This window comes from Cyanistes caeruleus, chromosome 3 (genome assembly GCF_971803275.1).
Source record: "Cyanistes caeruleus chromosome 3, bCyaCae1.hap1.1, whole genome shotgun sequence".
Taxonomy (NCBI): Eukaryota; Metazoa; Chordata; class Aves; order Passeriformes; family Paridae; genus Cyanistes; species Cyanistes caeruleus.
The window spans coordinates 110,801,367-110,817,451 of NC_141703.1; the positions used below are offsets into that span (position 1 = coordinate 110,801,367).

Sequence of the window (16,085 nt, forward strand, 5' to 3'; positions counted from 1 at the left end):
AATAACAACAAACAACAAATAATCTCCACAAAAGCCAACAAGAAAGCACAATCTCAGCCCCTACCAAAAGGGAAAACAAAGTAGCTGCAGAAAGACCCAGGAGAATCTATGTGGAAAAGTAAAAGTGCTGATGCTCTCAAAGCAAAAAGCAAAAAAAAAAAAAAAAGCAGTACTTGAATATCTTTACTGTAACTACCACTCACTTCTACATTAACAGAAGTTTCATTGTGCCCTTGTCCTTGATTTTCAGGTTATATTGCTCTGCTGCTACTATTAACACTTAGGTAAAGAGGGATAAGGTGTAGGTATAAAGAGCCAATCAAACACCAATTACTTAAATTGCTTCCGCAGTAGCTACACTGTGGGCTTTTTTGGATGCAGGCAACTGTAAAAACTACTGAAGACAGAGATTTAGTCAAAAATCAATAGGTTGTTTTATAGCCACTGAGCCTTCAGTTCTTTCAGGTTTACCTAATTTATTCCTAAAGTGTAGCAAAGCCCATAAATCAGAAACAAAGATAAGTTTCACAGCTTTCTCTTGAAGGAAAATCTTTTATTATACAATTCCTTTTCTAACTAACTGTAAATATTACTGCCCAGTAGATTCCACCACTGCTTGTTACTTCTTACAAATTATATTACTTTTATTGCTAAGAAGACCGGATGCTGCTTCAGGGGAAAAAAACCAAAACCAACCAACTACAATTCACAAACAGCAATAACCAAAAAACCCTTTGAAAATCTGAGAATTTTGAAATGAGAGTTTTCACACTGTGGATAAAATACTTCTTTCTAATCACACAATTGCAGCTTTCACAAGACATTTACAATGTAATAGTTCCTAGATATATGCAAAAGAGTCAGAATCACATTTAGGAATCCTTGCTTGGACACTACAGCACTGGTAAAAAGAGGTGAAAAGACTGGAAAATGTTTAAAAAGTATGTTGACAATATAAGTCAACTTAGGCACTGGTACCAGAGTGGTAAGATATCAAAGAGTATTTCATCTGTGGATCTTTTTCACTTACAATTCTGCCACGTGGAAATTTATTCCGACTCAACACTCATGGGATAAGAGCAATCTCAAGGCTGCCTTTTAAAATGAAGAGGTTAGTTTGGGATCATTAGAATAGGCAATGTATTTTATGAAATCATATCATTTTATCCATGGACAGCTTGCTCACATTTTTACTTTACTGTTCAAAAAAAAAAAAAAAGATTACTTCACAGACTACAGTGAAAAATACAGGATGACCTGTATTTTTAAAACAATAATGTTCACAGAGAGCAATTTGAAAATTACTTTCAGATTTTTACATTTATATTGTCATTACTTCTTTTGCAACAGCTACCTTGAGCACGAGTGGGTTGCTGTAAAATTCATTCTCATTTAGTTGAATTTCTCCCTTGGAGAAGGAACTCAGTTTAAGCAAGGTTTTTCTCCTCAAAAGAGTTTGTGTTAGGGCATTTTTAGATTTATATACAGCACAAAGATATTTCCAAGTTTAAAGATGCCACAATAATCCCTCTGCATGTATCAGATCTGTAGCATAAAATGTCCTGAACTCTTAGAGTAGGTTTTCCTTGAAACTTTGCTTCATATATTGCACACTTATACTTTAAAAAGAAAACCAACAAAACCCTAAAATAAAGCACCCAACAAACTCTTTGGAGAAGTGATGCATAAGTATTAAATCACAAAAGGGGAGGATTATGGAGCTTTAAAGTGGATGACTAGATTTTTTTTCCTGATGTATTAATAATTACCTAGCCAAGCACTGACTTGTTTGTGATTTGCATGACCTTAATGGAAATTAGCCACTATTTTCCTTTGGAAACTATAGATCTTTCACTCACTATCCCCAAACTCTACCATTACCCCATCTCCAAATTAATTTTAGAAGTCTCATCAGGTTCAGAACACAGAGTTGCTAATGATTAAATGGCTTGATATTGAAAATTTCGAGTTTAGTGTTTCCTTGAGCACAAAACAGCATTTATCACTGGATGTTCTAAATAACCCCTTAAAAGTCCACAGACCAGAGGAAGTATATTTCATTAATTATCTGCAAGTCTACCTCAAGTGTAACTTGAGAGAAATGCAAGATTTGTTTCATATGGCCCTGTGCCACCTCACTCCTGCGACCAGATTAATCCTGATTAATAATGATTAATAATAATGCCTTTTGCATTTTTAGTTCTAAAATTGGTGATGCCAGCTGACCAGACACGACTGCAAAATTTGTTGGTGGCTATGAACAGGTTGGGACATGACAGTTAATAAACAATTAAGCACATCAGTTGTAAAGAAAAGAAAGGTGAAAATGACTTTTTTTCCAGCTAACCTGTGCCATTGATCACAGGGAAAATCTCAGGAAGTTCAGCAGGAAAATGACAGCCAGACCCCACAGACTGACAAGGAGCCATTCAGAGACATTCACCAGTGCAAAGCACTGAAGATTCTCTGTAATGGGATTCTGTCAATGGGGTGGCCATTTCCTCTGGGATATTAACAATATATACAGACTTCATCCTCTTCTGCTATAATTGCTTAGCTGTTTTTCAGTTAAACATTGTAGTTTATTTGGGAACTTTTCAATAAATACTTGGATTTTCAACAATTATTAAAAAATTGCAAACATGAAATTTGATTACAAACTTTTAGTCACCTGATCAAGCTAAAAAAAAAAGTAGCCCATACAACCCAAAACAATAGAAGTGAAACGCTTAAAACAAACATGAATGCCTCAAACCCCAAATACTAAATACCCTTTTGATTAGAATCTGATATTCTGACAAGAATTAAACATTTTGCATGATTGCAGTAAAGACAAAAAAAAATTCAATATATCCAAAAGCCTTTTAAAATAGTTTTAATTTTTTTATACTGCATTAATAATTTATAATTTTTTATTTTTTTTTGCGTTATCAGTTTATTTACTGTTTCGTACGGAAAGATTATAGAAGGAAAAAATAAAATCTGATCAATCTAAATTTTGCTCCAGAACTTTGTTCTGAAAAGAATTCAGGTCTTTCTTTAGAATTGAAAAAGACTTTTTTCAAAATTAAATTCTGTCACAGAATTTCTCTTATTACCATGGTTTAACATGATCTGCTTATTACAGTAACTGGATATATAATATCAAACAACTGAGATAAATAGGCAATATGTTAACAATTCCTAGTTAATGAAGAGAAATATACAGAGAAGTTATTAAATGTATTATTAATTTACTTCATGTCAAAGAATCCCTGTTCAGATCTTGAAAAGAAGAATGTACATTTCCTCATAATCTGCCTTTTCTGGTATCCTAAATGCTGCCAACCAACCCTGTCTCCAGCCATTCCCCTTGGACTCTCCCCGGGATCTCTGCCACCTCCCGAGTTTTTACCTTCTTTTTTCTGTTAAACATGGTGGAAAATTTATCCTGCCTTGAAATAAAAAAAATACTTTTACATCTTCTATTCCAGTCTCTCACCTTCCAATGATTCCACACTGAAGTTCTCGCTGTCCTTACGAAGGCATCTTGAACATGCACGTGTGTAAGTATTAAATTACATTAAAAAAAGGGTGGTTTTTCAAATATTGATTAAAAAGAATTGCAAGAAAAATTGTAACAGGCAAATATGATGAGGAACATTACCACAAGCATGACCTATAAATATTCACCAAGTGAAAAATGTACTTCAGGACGTTAGAATATTCATTACATTTAGGAAGGGGTTGTTGCCTGCCTGTTCTTTCCCCCCTTCCCCAATTTCCTTCTGAACTAGCATTACACACAGATACTGGTATGTAAAATTCTGCACATAGTGAGAAAAACTCTTTAATGTGATTTTTCAGTTCTTCCATCTTGACTGCTCAGTTTCTCCTTGAAGATTGGTCTACAGTAAAATTGAAATCTACATTTTGATTCTGCATAAAAGATAGACTGCTATTAAATTCACCGTTCCACAGGGACTTTATTAGGGCTGCTACTGAACTGTGCATCATTTTAATTAGAATTAACACTTTCATCTTGTTTATGAATATATGTAAGATAAGCTTTGAAATATTTAACATCTGGGAATACAGTCAAGCTGTCACTGCAAAATTAAGACATTTCACATCCATAACTATTATTATATAATAGCCAGATTCCAAATAACTAAACATTCATTGTTAGCATTTGGAGTATAATCTCTCTATGCATACATTTCCATGTCCTGTGGGAATTTATTCATGCTTTGATCAGTATCCCTTTGAAGCAACTTCTCTTTAAAGAGAGACATTTCAAGTGCAGTCCTTGACTGTGTTAGATGTTTCCCTGGTAGGTACGAGACCCGTTTTACATAATTTATTCTGCTGTTAGCACACACATCCCTAGATACACAGCTAGAACAGCACAAGCTCACTGCAGCAGGTTGGCTCCCAAGGATCACCTTCCCTTGCTGGGATATTTACTTTGCAGGATAGAAGGATTCACAGAAATGCCTTCTCAATAGGCAACTATCTCCAGGTCAGCAACCTCAGTAATCTCAAGGTTCTTCCCAGCAGATTATTCTCCTGGGATCTGATGAGACTCATGAAAGTAAAATTAAGGGGGGGTGAAAAAAAAAATCTCAGAAGACCCTTAAAGAGAGAACTTTCAGCACATCTACTGCATCTATCACTACGGGACTGTGAGACATGTCAAACAGTCAATCTTTGTTAACTGAGACCTAAAATTTCTTTCTCAGAATTTGATATCCAAAACTAAGGTAGCTGACATTTTGGAGTTCCAAAAAATCCTCCCTTCCTGCCAAGATCCCTGCAAGAGTTTTCCAAGAGCAGTGAAGCCCAAAAGCCAATCCATATTCATGGCTTCTCTTGGAGCTACTGAGGATGGAAAAATCTCCAAGTGGTGCCTCTTCTTTCATGGGAGTTTTTCTTCCTTTCCCTTTTCCCTTAAACAAAGGTGTCAGTCATAACTTTTGTCATTAACATTACTGCCTCTGCCATCCAATTTTTTTTGATTTTTTTCCCCCATTTAGCAAGAACTTAAGCTTGTGAGTAGCCTCCAAAGTGCTTTGCCCAAAACCAGCCTCACATAACACTAATTTTGGTTGGCACAGTTTTTCAGAACCTTTTGAATACCACTGCCCTTAAAAACATAAGTCATTCTGTGACACAGCATGACCTTATAGTCTACAAAAGTTTTCCTAAGACTTCTAAACTGATACAAATTTTTTTATATTACTCTCCACCTTAAGGTTTAGGAAGAAATGGCAAAGTGTGTTGGCTAAAGGAAATCTTGTCTCATTTGCATTATTACTGAGACTTGCAAAAAGCAAAAGTAGTTCAAGTTTTTAAACACCCACACATTTTCTTTTGTATTCAAGACAAACCTCCTCAGAAATCTCTGTGTATTCACTCCTGCTTGTGATTCCTAGGCCATGTCATGCCAGAGAAAACCTCTTATTGATCACTCTTGAAATTGTATTTCTCAGCACAAATGCTTTAATAATTGACTGAATAAAATGATACTAAACCTCTACAGGAACAGTTTCATTACAGAACGTACTTTATGGTTTATATCTGAATGTGTTACTGATTAATAACCTGCCTCAGAGGAAGTAATGGTGATTATCTTCAGATTTTGGATCTCCACTTTATGAGTTCTCAAAGGGGACATAATCTGTATTGAAATAATAACGATATTCTAAAATGTTTCAATTATTTCAAAGCATAAATTTAAGTGCTTTTGTTCAGAAGCCTAAGGAAAACAATCTTCGAAAAGAAAAAACCCCAAACTAATTCCTATATTTGGAGAATTTCTGAGCCATTATATTACATATATTATAATCTGTAGTAATATATGTAAATAGAATTACATATTTTCAACAATTTGAGCCAGATTTCTTATTATTGAAAAATATCCACAATCTACTGTAGTGCAAAACCTTGGAAACTTTCATTAAGCACTATGACTAAAATTTTTTCTCTTATCTTATATTTATTTTTCAGGGCTCCAACAGGAGTAACAATTCTAGAAACTGAATTTTCAAAGACAAACATATAGCAAGCCCTTATTATGCCAGAACTGCTCTTCTGCTATAAGAAATGGCCATGGAAATCCTTAAAACACAACTGTGCTGTGCACACAGTTGCGCTCCTTTGTAAATTGGTGGCCAACGTTTGCCACAGCTTCCTCACAAAGGATTTCTCTTTCACAACTTTCAACAAATTCCATGAGTAGCACAAGGCATTTCGTATTGCACAAGTTTATCAGTAAAGCAGTATGGTTTCACTCTCCTCCATTTGTTGCTCACACAAGACCTCTTCCAAACCCAGGAAGATGTGCATTTTCAACACACTGAGGATACACTCAGCCATAAAAAAAACCCCACCACACTTCTCTTCCAGCTGCAGAAAAACCTCCTCAGCTGCAGGAAGATGCAAGCAACCAATGCTGAAATTTTACATTCATCAAATACAGCAGACCAAGGCCTTCACTCAAACAAAACTTGCCCCCATTCAATATATTTGATTGCTGAAACAGTTAAGGTTGATCATGTGTAAAGTGCAGTGAACGTCTTCCAAGGCAAATTAATACAAAATGTTTGAGCTGAAGCTGACTCCCAGAAGCAGGAAAAAAAAAAAATGTGGCAAGCAAAGAAAAGCTACATTACCCAAGAAAAGAGGCCAACAGTTTGTGATAGTGCCTTTAGGATGTGACACACATTCTGAGGACAAATCCTATGACAGTGAGGGGCACAGGACAATAACAGAGTCAGTGCATTCCTTCTTCCCCTCCTGCCACACTACAGCATCCAAGCTGTCAGTCTTTCTGCTTTTTGGCAACACAGGAGAAACTTCAAGTGGAAAAAATAACAAACAGTCTTCCAATGTACTTAGTCTAAGATGTAGAGATACACTGGTATTTGTATTTTCTGTAAAAGTTAAACAGCTTGTTCACATTAGTACAGGGATTTTTCCAGGTGGCCACCACTGCAGTGCACTTCTTTCAGCAGAACAAGAGCAAATAACTAATTTACTGTGGGCTGCTGCTTCTGTCAAATCATGCAGCTCTGTTACCAAGTCACACACAACAACAGCAAAATCAATCCCTGCAGTCCCTTGGATAATTTTTGTCTACTGTTTATCAAGGATAGCTGGTAGGATCAATATCCAGCAATATTCACTAACGCAAAACCTGAGGCAAGACACACTTGAGTTATCAGCATGCTTTTGTTGCTGAAGTTTCATGTCTGTGTACACAAACAGAAAATATTGAAGTTTTTCAGTTTGAAACTCGCTATTTAACCTCAGCTGGTTTTCTTGTTCCGCTATCAAGGTTTCTATTCAATGCACATTCCAGCATCAGAGTGAAAACCAGCAGTTTCTAACATTAATTCAGTTTGCAAACAATAAGTTTTCTATTTATGCATAATTTATTTAGGTGCAGTTACAAAATCAAGGCTCTGATGTGAATTTTTAGAGTGAAATATTCTGGTAACCAGCTTACAGTGGCTATTGTAAAGTTCTTTATTTGCTTAAAATATTGCAAGCATGACATAACAAGGATGTGCAAACAACTTTTGTTCATTTATTATCACTGGAGTTTCCTTACTATGTAAAATCAAATGTAAAGGGTTTTTTTGTTCTTTAAATCCTCACTTCTGAAGCAGCATCCCTTTTCAGCTGTTTAATCAGACTTTTTGTGCTACAATTTATCCAGCTGAACAATGTGCAGATGGCTGTAGATTAAGTAAAAAAAGGTTGGTTGTGAGCTGCAATGTGAATTTATACGGCACTGAGATTTTTCTGGCTGTTAACTCAGACAGTCACTGAAGACAGGCCTTCTCAAGTACTTGTTTAATTCTTACTTCTTTGTTGCAATAAAAAAAAAAACAACAAAACAAACCCCGAAACCAAAAAGAACCCTCCCCCCTAAAAAAAAATATAAATCAGTAACTAATTTAAATATCCACCATTTTAAGGCACTGAAAAGATGATGCAAAAATGCTACAATTAAAAAAAACAAACTCCAAACAAATGAAAACATAAAAAACTAACCCAGAACCTGAAACAGCCATCAAAACAATCTAAACGTGCTGAAAAAAGGTGAAATTATTGAATACAGACCTCTCTAGATTGGTACAACTCACTAAAAAGTCATCCTTTTAACAGTAAAGTATTATCCATCCATGCACATCCCTCATTCTCCTCCTATTTCAGCCAGGCAACAATGTTATTTTTAACTGACACTAATTATCAGCCTTAAGGACAAAATGTTTTTTGTTGTGCAAGTGGAAAAAGTAAAAATGAAAGCAATACAGCCTGAATTAGCTTGGCACATTACCTGCCATTTAGAAATTAAAACCATGATACAGGAACATAAAAGTGCTGCCAGTAGCATCTGCAATGTCCCTTCAGAGCAACAGTAATTTAAATTTTTACCTACTGAAAATGCTCATTTTTTCTAATGTATCCAGGCCTTGAGTTCAGAGTTTTTCCATATGTTATCAGCTATATGTGGTTAAATATAATCAGAAGCTTTGAACACGTCATTATCAGTTACTTTTCTATACTCTTCCCTACAGATTAGCTATTATCCAAAACTATTTATTTTCCCCTGTCCTTGTTTTTGCATTGTACTAAAAATATTTGTTCAGCAGTTCCACCTAAGAACTAAATCTGGAATTCACAAATCACAATCCAACTTTATCCATATGCAGAACTGAAAGTTAAAATTTGTGTTGAAATGTTCACAGATGTTGTGCACCCTTACACAGGCTAAAGAGGAGGTTTTTTGAAAAACATGTAGCACCAGTAATCACAAAGGTTTCAAGTACCACCATTGAAATGGTGAAATCTAAAGCTCTGCAGATTCACATAAATTATGTAAAATAAACCACATCATTGCTTAAGCACAGGAAAAAAGGGTAAAGACCATTCAGAGAAGTCACAAAATTAAGAATCTGTTATAAATGTCATTAAACATATGGCTGTTTACTTGGAAAACAATGAATGTAATTAATTTTTTTTCAACTGACCAATAAGTCACAGATATTATTAAAAAACTAACTAATTAGAAGACAACTATATAAATTATTTCCATGAAAGATCAAAGCACAGAGTTGTGATTGCCCCATTCTGCAACAGAGACAAAACAGTCAGTGGATCCTCTTAGACCTCCACAAATTCAGTATGTTTGACAAACTCCTGTTTCTGGCTGTCAGGAAACAGAAATTTGAAATTTTACACCCTATATCTTAGGGATCTACTCCAGCACATGTGGACAGCCCCAGCTCTGCTGCAGGAAGGACTCTGGTGGAAAGGTTTTCCCTTAAAAAGATAATTTGTAGCCATTGAAAATTTTCAATTTAATCTCATTTGGTCCCTTTCTTGTAGTCAAAAACTTTTCTATGCTTTTCCTTTAAATATGCTTGGTATAGATTAGATCTCATGAGCAAATAAACACATGGAAGAAAACACAAAAGGAACCTTACACAATACTGTGGCTCTGTAACTATTAAACTTGCAGTTCCAAAGTAGCTTTTTCCCACTTTTCCTGTTTTGATGCCAGCACACAGGTAACAGGTAAAGCATGACTGAAACATGAACTGCTTGGCTTTTCCATAAAAAAGCCAGAACACAGGTGCATATATGAGGAGGGGAAATAGTTGATATTTGAAAAATGAGAGTAGTTTCCAGTTGGACCAGATGGAAGGGCTGAAGAACACAAAGATGAGCTGCCAAAGCAGGAATCCTAGCACTGAAACATTATCACAAATTCAAGCAGTGACTGGAAAGAAGTGTTTGTTCAATTAAAAACTCCATGTGTTTAGGCATTAGTATCCCTAAGAAGTGTTGTTCAGTCAACTCAAGGTCAGAGAATTTGAATTTTACATTTTCACTTCTTACTCCATTTGTCTCAATTAAAATAAACCAAGTGGGTCTGTCAGTGCCTGTTGTTTTACATTTTTAACTCTTAGCATTGCTTCAACTATACCAAATATACCCTACTTGGAATTGGTGGCTTCCTAAGAATATTCCTCAAGAGGAATCAATTTTTATGGCTGGTAAAGTACATTTTTGCACTGTGATTGATTGGTTAGGACTGAAGTAAAACCTGAAATTACTATAATAATTAGTATTTGCTATACATAATTGAATTTTTCTTTGCAATTAATTCTTAACCTTGAGTAATTCAGATAACTTTTGGTAAATCATTAAAAAGTCAAACTTCAGTTAACAGCCATCCGATTATTTCTGTATCATACCCAAACAGAACAGAACCATTACGATTAAGTTTATAAAAGCTTCCTTGTCACGATTGTTTTTCCCATGTAAAAAAAAAAACCCACCACAAAGTCCTGATATGACCTGTATATATTATACATTTGTTAAATTTAGCACAACTCCTATCTTGGGCTGCCATTCAGAGAGCACAGAGTACTGAACATGCCACTTTTAATTGTTGTTTACCAGAAACCTGTGCAGCATCTCCTCCTTCAAAGCTGCAGCTTGGTTATGGGGCTGGTGTCAATGAATTGGCAAAGCCAGAATTTCGTATCAGAGCCCTTTCTCATCAGCAGTGCCAAATTACTGGCTCTAATTTATTCATTATGCCTAAAGATGCAGAAGAACCCGTGAATGATGCCGCTATTTCAGGATTCTGAGGGGGAAATCCTGAAAGGTAGGACTTTCAAATCAAAGACCAAGAGATTGTTTACATAATAAATATAGAGAAGATTGGAATATTCCAGATTATCCCATTAAAAATGTACAGAACACACAAATACCTGGGAATCTCTTGCAGTCAATGCCACTTTTCTCCCACCACTGACTTCAGAAAAGGAAGACAATCTCAAATTACTGGAAAATTCCCTACTAATATGCCTCTGAACTAACTTCACATACATTTAAAGGTATGGATATTTTAATCCAGTTGGGAATTCTTCTCAGACACTTTGACTCTGAAATGATGCTTTTAGAAGAAAATGCAATAGATAGTGAATACTGAGAGATCCACAAAGAGAGAGATACATAAATCTGACACATATTGAAATAATTGAAATGTTGCCAGTTAGGAGAGCAAGTAAGTGAGATTTAGGCAGCTGCAAATAAGCTATGATTTTTAACAGCAGCAGTAAAACTGATCAAAGACTCGTTTTATTCCCATTCTGGCTGCTTTGCAAAATGATGAGCAAAGAAAAAGGCAGAATATCCTTCCTTATGCCATTTCCTATTTTGTGAATGGAAAGTCCATGCAACCACAAATAACAAAACAGAAATTTATTCTTTATATTCTGTGACACAGAAGCTATATTTACCATGAAGTGCTTATTTCCCACTGAGCCACAGGCTGGGGTATAAAAAGTTTGACATAATTTCTGAGTAGGAAAAATAAACTATTAGCAAATATTGGCCACCACTCAATTATTTGTCAGAACAGACTTCAAAATACAAATTTATTATTTTGACTGCTATTTTTCATACAGAAGAAATGGTTCTCTCCTGAGTACATCACAGATTAAGCCTTCACAAAGCACTGACAGAATGGTGCAAAATACTTTCAAGACTCGGATTTGCAGCTTCAGCAGGAGAACGGGAAGGACAAAAGGGGTTGGGAGTTTGGGGGAAGGACCCAAAAGACAGGAAAATTTTATAACTATATATCAGGCTAGGATAGAGTGGCTTCTGCTCTCCCCTCACCTAGTCCCCAGCCCTCTGTTTCTCTGAAAAGAAGCTCAGTGTAAATTTTAAAAAATTTCCCCTCAGAGAATTAATAATATTCAGGTATTTTTTTTTTATTTAACGGGTATTAAAGAGTTTGCTCAGGATTTACTAACAAGCAACAACTACTTTTAACTCTGAATTTGTTATTCATGTCTCAGACAAGAAGCAAAGTCTCAAAATAGAGCATTATGACTGTCTGAAAGATGTCTATCAACCTATGGTTCAGTTCACAACACTCAACAACCACACTGAAAAAATCCCATTGTACAAATGCTTTCCCAGCTGTCCAAATATGCATCTCTACCATCAGCTCTGGCACAAACGTGGCCACCCTTAACAGGAACCCTTCCACTCATGGTTTACACACTGCAGAGCAGGAACTACTGGAATTAAATTGTGCTCTTTAGTTATGAAAGCATCTCATGCAGTTGGCCTTGCCTTGGGCATGACATTAAAAAAGCAACTCAAGACAAATGTACTCTTAAAAACTGCCAGGAAAAAAAACAGCACAAGTATTTAGATTCACTTTAGAAGATTAAATGGACAACATCAACCTATGAAAATTATTTCAAATGTGTGGAAGCTCTATTAGATTAGAATTTTCCACAGCAGTAATTTGTAATTCTTGGGGCAAATAGGTAAGAACATGCAAAAACTCATGGCTTTGGGTATTCCCATTTCACTTTCAAGGTCCTGTTGATCAGATCAGATGGTCAATTGAATAAACCAGTGGAGTCGATGTACTGCAGAAAACATTTCTGGTAGACTTTGGCTGCTGGCTATGTTGCTCATGTACAAATGCAGTGTATGACTCACTTGCATAATGGACAGGAATTCATTCAGCATTAAAGCTTCAGAGAAAATCCTTATCCCATTAAGAGAGAAACCTTTTGACCTTATGTACAAAATTATGCTGGCTTCCAGTAATGGCATTGTCAACACTATCTTTGCAACGAGTTTGTATTTTGAAAATTAATGCCAGCAAGATCAGACAACAAAGTGAATTTCATTTCTGATTACAGTGCATAGTGCTTTTAATGCTGTCTATTATCCAAGGTTGCTGTGCAGCTTGCCTAACACTATCCAGTCTGAGGAATTCTTGACCAAAATAGGAGAGTCATTTTTGCAAAGGATGGGTACAGACTCTCTCCCCCATTTTTGCCACAAAGCAAATGTTGAATCACAGCAGATAGCCTCAGCAGCCACTGAGATATCATTGTTCACAACCATTACTACAGGAAAAAGCACCTTATTCTTAAGTAATTTTGAAACTATTATGGACAGTGGAAGAGAATATGACACTGTACAACTTCTCTTAAAAATTAAAAAAAAGAAAAAGCTAACAATGTTTTCTTACCATGGCAGGAACCATCCAGTTCTTCATACCCCACGCTGCAGATGCATCGTCCCAGAGGCACCAGCCAATCCCCATCTGCCCCACAATACAGCTTTGGGGTGTCCCGTTCCTCAGCGCTCTTCACGCAGGAGCCCCGTACTTCCACCAGCGAGGAAGAATCCACCCTTGGAATGGTGTCAGGAAACATGGCCAAGTTACGGACCGTGAAAGGGCACTTCTTGTAATACACACGGACTGACACCAAAGCAATGCACGCTCCAATGTCCTGAAAAGCAAGGTAAAATCCCTTCTTGTTGATCGGCCCAACTTCACGAACTTCGGTGTTGAGCTTGAGGATGCGGTCGCCCAAGTCCATCTGGGTAAAGCTCTCATCAGCAGCTATGGTATCAATTTTAGTGTACTGGTTTGGTTTGAATTTTACTCCATGAGGCTCATCTGACTCCATGTAGTAGAGATTGAATGTTTCCTTGCAGGTCCCCAGCACCCAGGGAATGCTGTTGCAGTCCCTCAGGGTGAACTTCAACTCCACGTAGATTTTCTGCGCGGCGTCGCGGGAGACCCAGTTGGTTTGCAGCCAGTTGTTCTGGTTGGGCTCCATCACATTGCACACCTGGTAAGTGTGAATGGGACGGTTGTGCTCATCCATTTCAGTTATGGCATCCCACTGAAAAGGAAACAAAAGTGTTTGAAAATCAGGGGAAAAATGTATTATGCATATGCATACACACACACACACGTGGCCCATGTGCATGCACCTATGCCTTAATTATGAATAATTACTTCAAGTTCAGTGGAAAGGCAGTAGTTAAAAGATAACTACAGAACAGCAAACAAGTTTGATTTCAGAACCTCCACAATAAATTTCTATTAATAAAAACATTGAAAAATGACTGGGGTCTAGCAAAGAAGGAGACACAGGCTGTGTTTGTATTTTATATATATATATAAAAAACTCCATATACTTTATATCAAAGGCTCACAAAATGCTTATTATATAATCTGCTACTCCAAAATATTACCAGCTTCCCAAAAATAGCTTCAATATAACTGAATCAATTTTCAACTGAGCAGTCATAATAGCAATGCATAACTACAATTGCATCAATGCAGCACTACATTGTACACTACAAAGAGAGACTTTTTAAAATCAAAACACAGAACTATTTATAGTTCAGTATCCAAAAATATTCCCTCCCACCAAGAGTTTTAGCTTGGCTTTTAGATGTACTGATCCATTGGGGTAGAAACAGCAGGAAAAGAAAAAAAGCAAAACAAGAACCAAAACCAACCAACATTAAAGTCACATTTAAAGTAAGATATGCTGTATGCTCCAGAGAGGTCTCAAAAAGAAAAAAAAACAACCAAAAATCAACCACACCCAAACAGAATTAAAGAGTGGTCCATTGTTTTAAAAAACAATGCTGCTCTTAAAATATAGAAGAGTTTTCCAAACTGGCATAGGCCAGTTTAACATAAAAACCTCAACATGCTACTGTATCCTAAAATTGTTAAGGAAGAAAAAAATATCCAAAATATCCTTCTTCTACCAGGGGATTCTCATCAGAAATATTTATATATTCACTCTGAATCAATATCTCAATTTGAACTTACAAATTAAAGCCCTAAAGTTAGTGGTTAACTGTGCAGTTAATGGTATAAATCTATTACTTCTGTAGGAAAGTAAAGGCTCAGCACTTCAGTAAGTGGTTTCAAAGAATAAAACAGAATGGATTGTTCAAACATGGATAGGGCTTTAGTTCACTTAAAGCAGATCTCTCATGCTTTGTGCCTGTGCCGTTCCACTGTGCTCCCAGATAGCCTGCTGGGATCTCCCATTTTAGAGGAATTTATCTTTGGGCAAGAAAAATGTTTGAAATCTGCAAAACTGTTTAACAGAACTAGCAGTCTAAACACCATACATATAAAATATTTATATAAAGGTTAACATTTATAAAAGGTTAACATTGAACATCTCAGCTGGGCCATGCTGGGTAAGGCATGGTTACAAATACAGGATGTGCTCTTAGGTACCAGTCCCAGATACTGGGTGGAAACAAGGTGACTTCCACCACCCCAAAACATCACTTTCAGTGACTGAGAAGTCTGACAGAACTCACACTGTGATAAGTCTCTGACATGGACACAGTCTCCCTGCATGAAATACAATCTGCTTCTAATTTTACCTGAGAGTTGCATTTCTCATGTGATAAAAACAGTCAGGAAAGGCAGCAGCTGAATTCAGTGCAGTCAACAAAAAAGCCAAACAATTTATCAAACACACACTGGTTTTCTTTTGGGTGTATTTCATACTATAGCTCTCATTTAATCAAATTTTAAGTTCAAGTTGTGCAGAACTTCAAAACCAAATGAACTGGTTTTTTGAACAATCCACTGGTGATGTTTGAACAGGAACATGGTGGCTCCCACAAAAATCCCTGACCTGACACTCACAAAGCTGGCAGGAGTTGTCTGGCTTAGACAGGCTGACAGTTCAGACCTCCTTCAAACTTCACCCATCCCAATGTGCTGCTTTACCTCCAAAACCTGTTGATTACAGTTGTTTCAAATGAGGAAAACCTCTGCTAACATGTTGATGGAAGCAGCAGCAGCATAAAGCTAATTCTTAAACCTGGAGTTCCAGCACTTACAGAGAAGACACGTTAAAAGCATTGTTTGGAGGAAAGACTTCAAAATTCTAGTTGAACAATGGAATAAACAACAGCCTGAGGTTACATTTTACATGCAGCACAAAGGAGGACTAAATCACTAAAATAGAAGTTATAATTTGAAGATTGGTGGAGAAGACTCCAAGATTAGTTGTCACATCCAAGTACAAAATATGAGATTAGGCTACAAACCACACTGGGATTTTAGTTAGATAATGTCTCAGCTGATTCCATACCTCTACAAACTACTTTACAACCTTTCATTTTAAAATTTCACTAATATCCAACAGCTGTATAGAGAACACTATTAAGAACAGCTCATTTAACTTTAAGCTTGCATGAGCTATATAATA

At 36.3% G+C, this 16,085-nt stretch overlaps 1 protein-coding gene across 8 annotated transcripts in view; it reads right to left on the minus strand.

Moving 5' to 3' along the window:
* The window catches only part of EPHA6 (EPH receptor A6), a 371,203-nt gene that overhangs the window by 269,812 nt on the left and 85,306 nt on the right, over positions 1-16,085 (minus strand). For all 8 annotated transcript variants that reach the window (XM_086884184.1, XM_086884183.1, XM_086884182.1 and 5 more), the window contains one exon: positions 13,067-13,730. In XM_086884184.1, the coding sequence (XP_086740310.1) occupies positions 13,067-13,730 (664 nt within the window). The remainder of the gene's footprint in view (positions 1-13,066; positions 13,731-16,085) is intronic.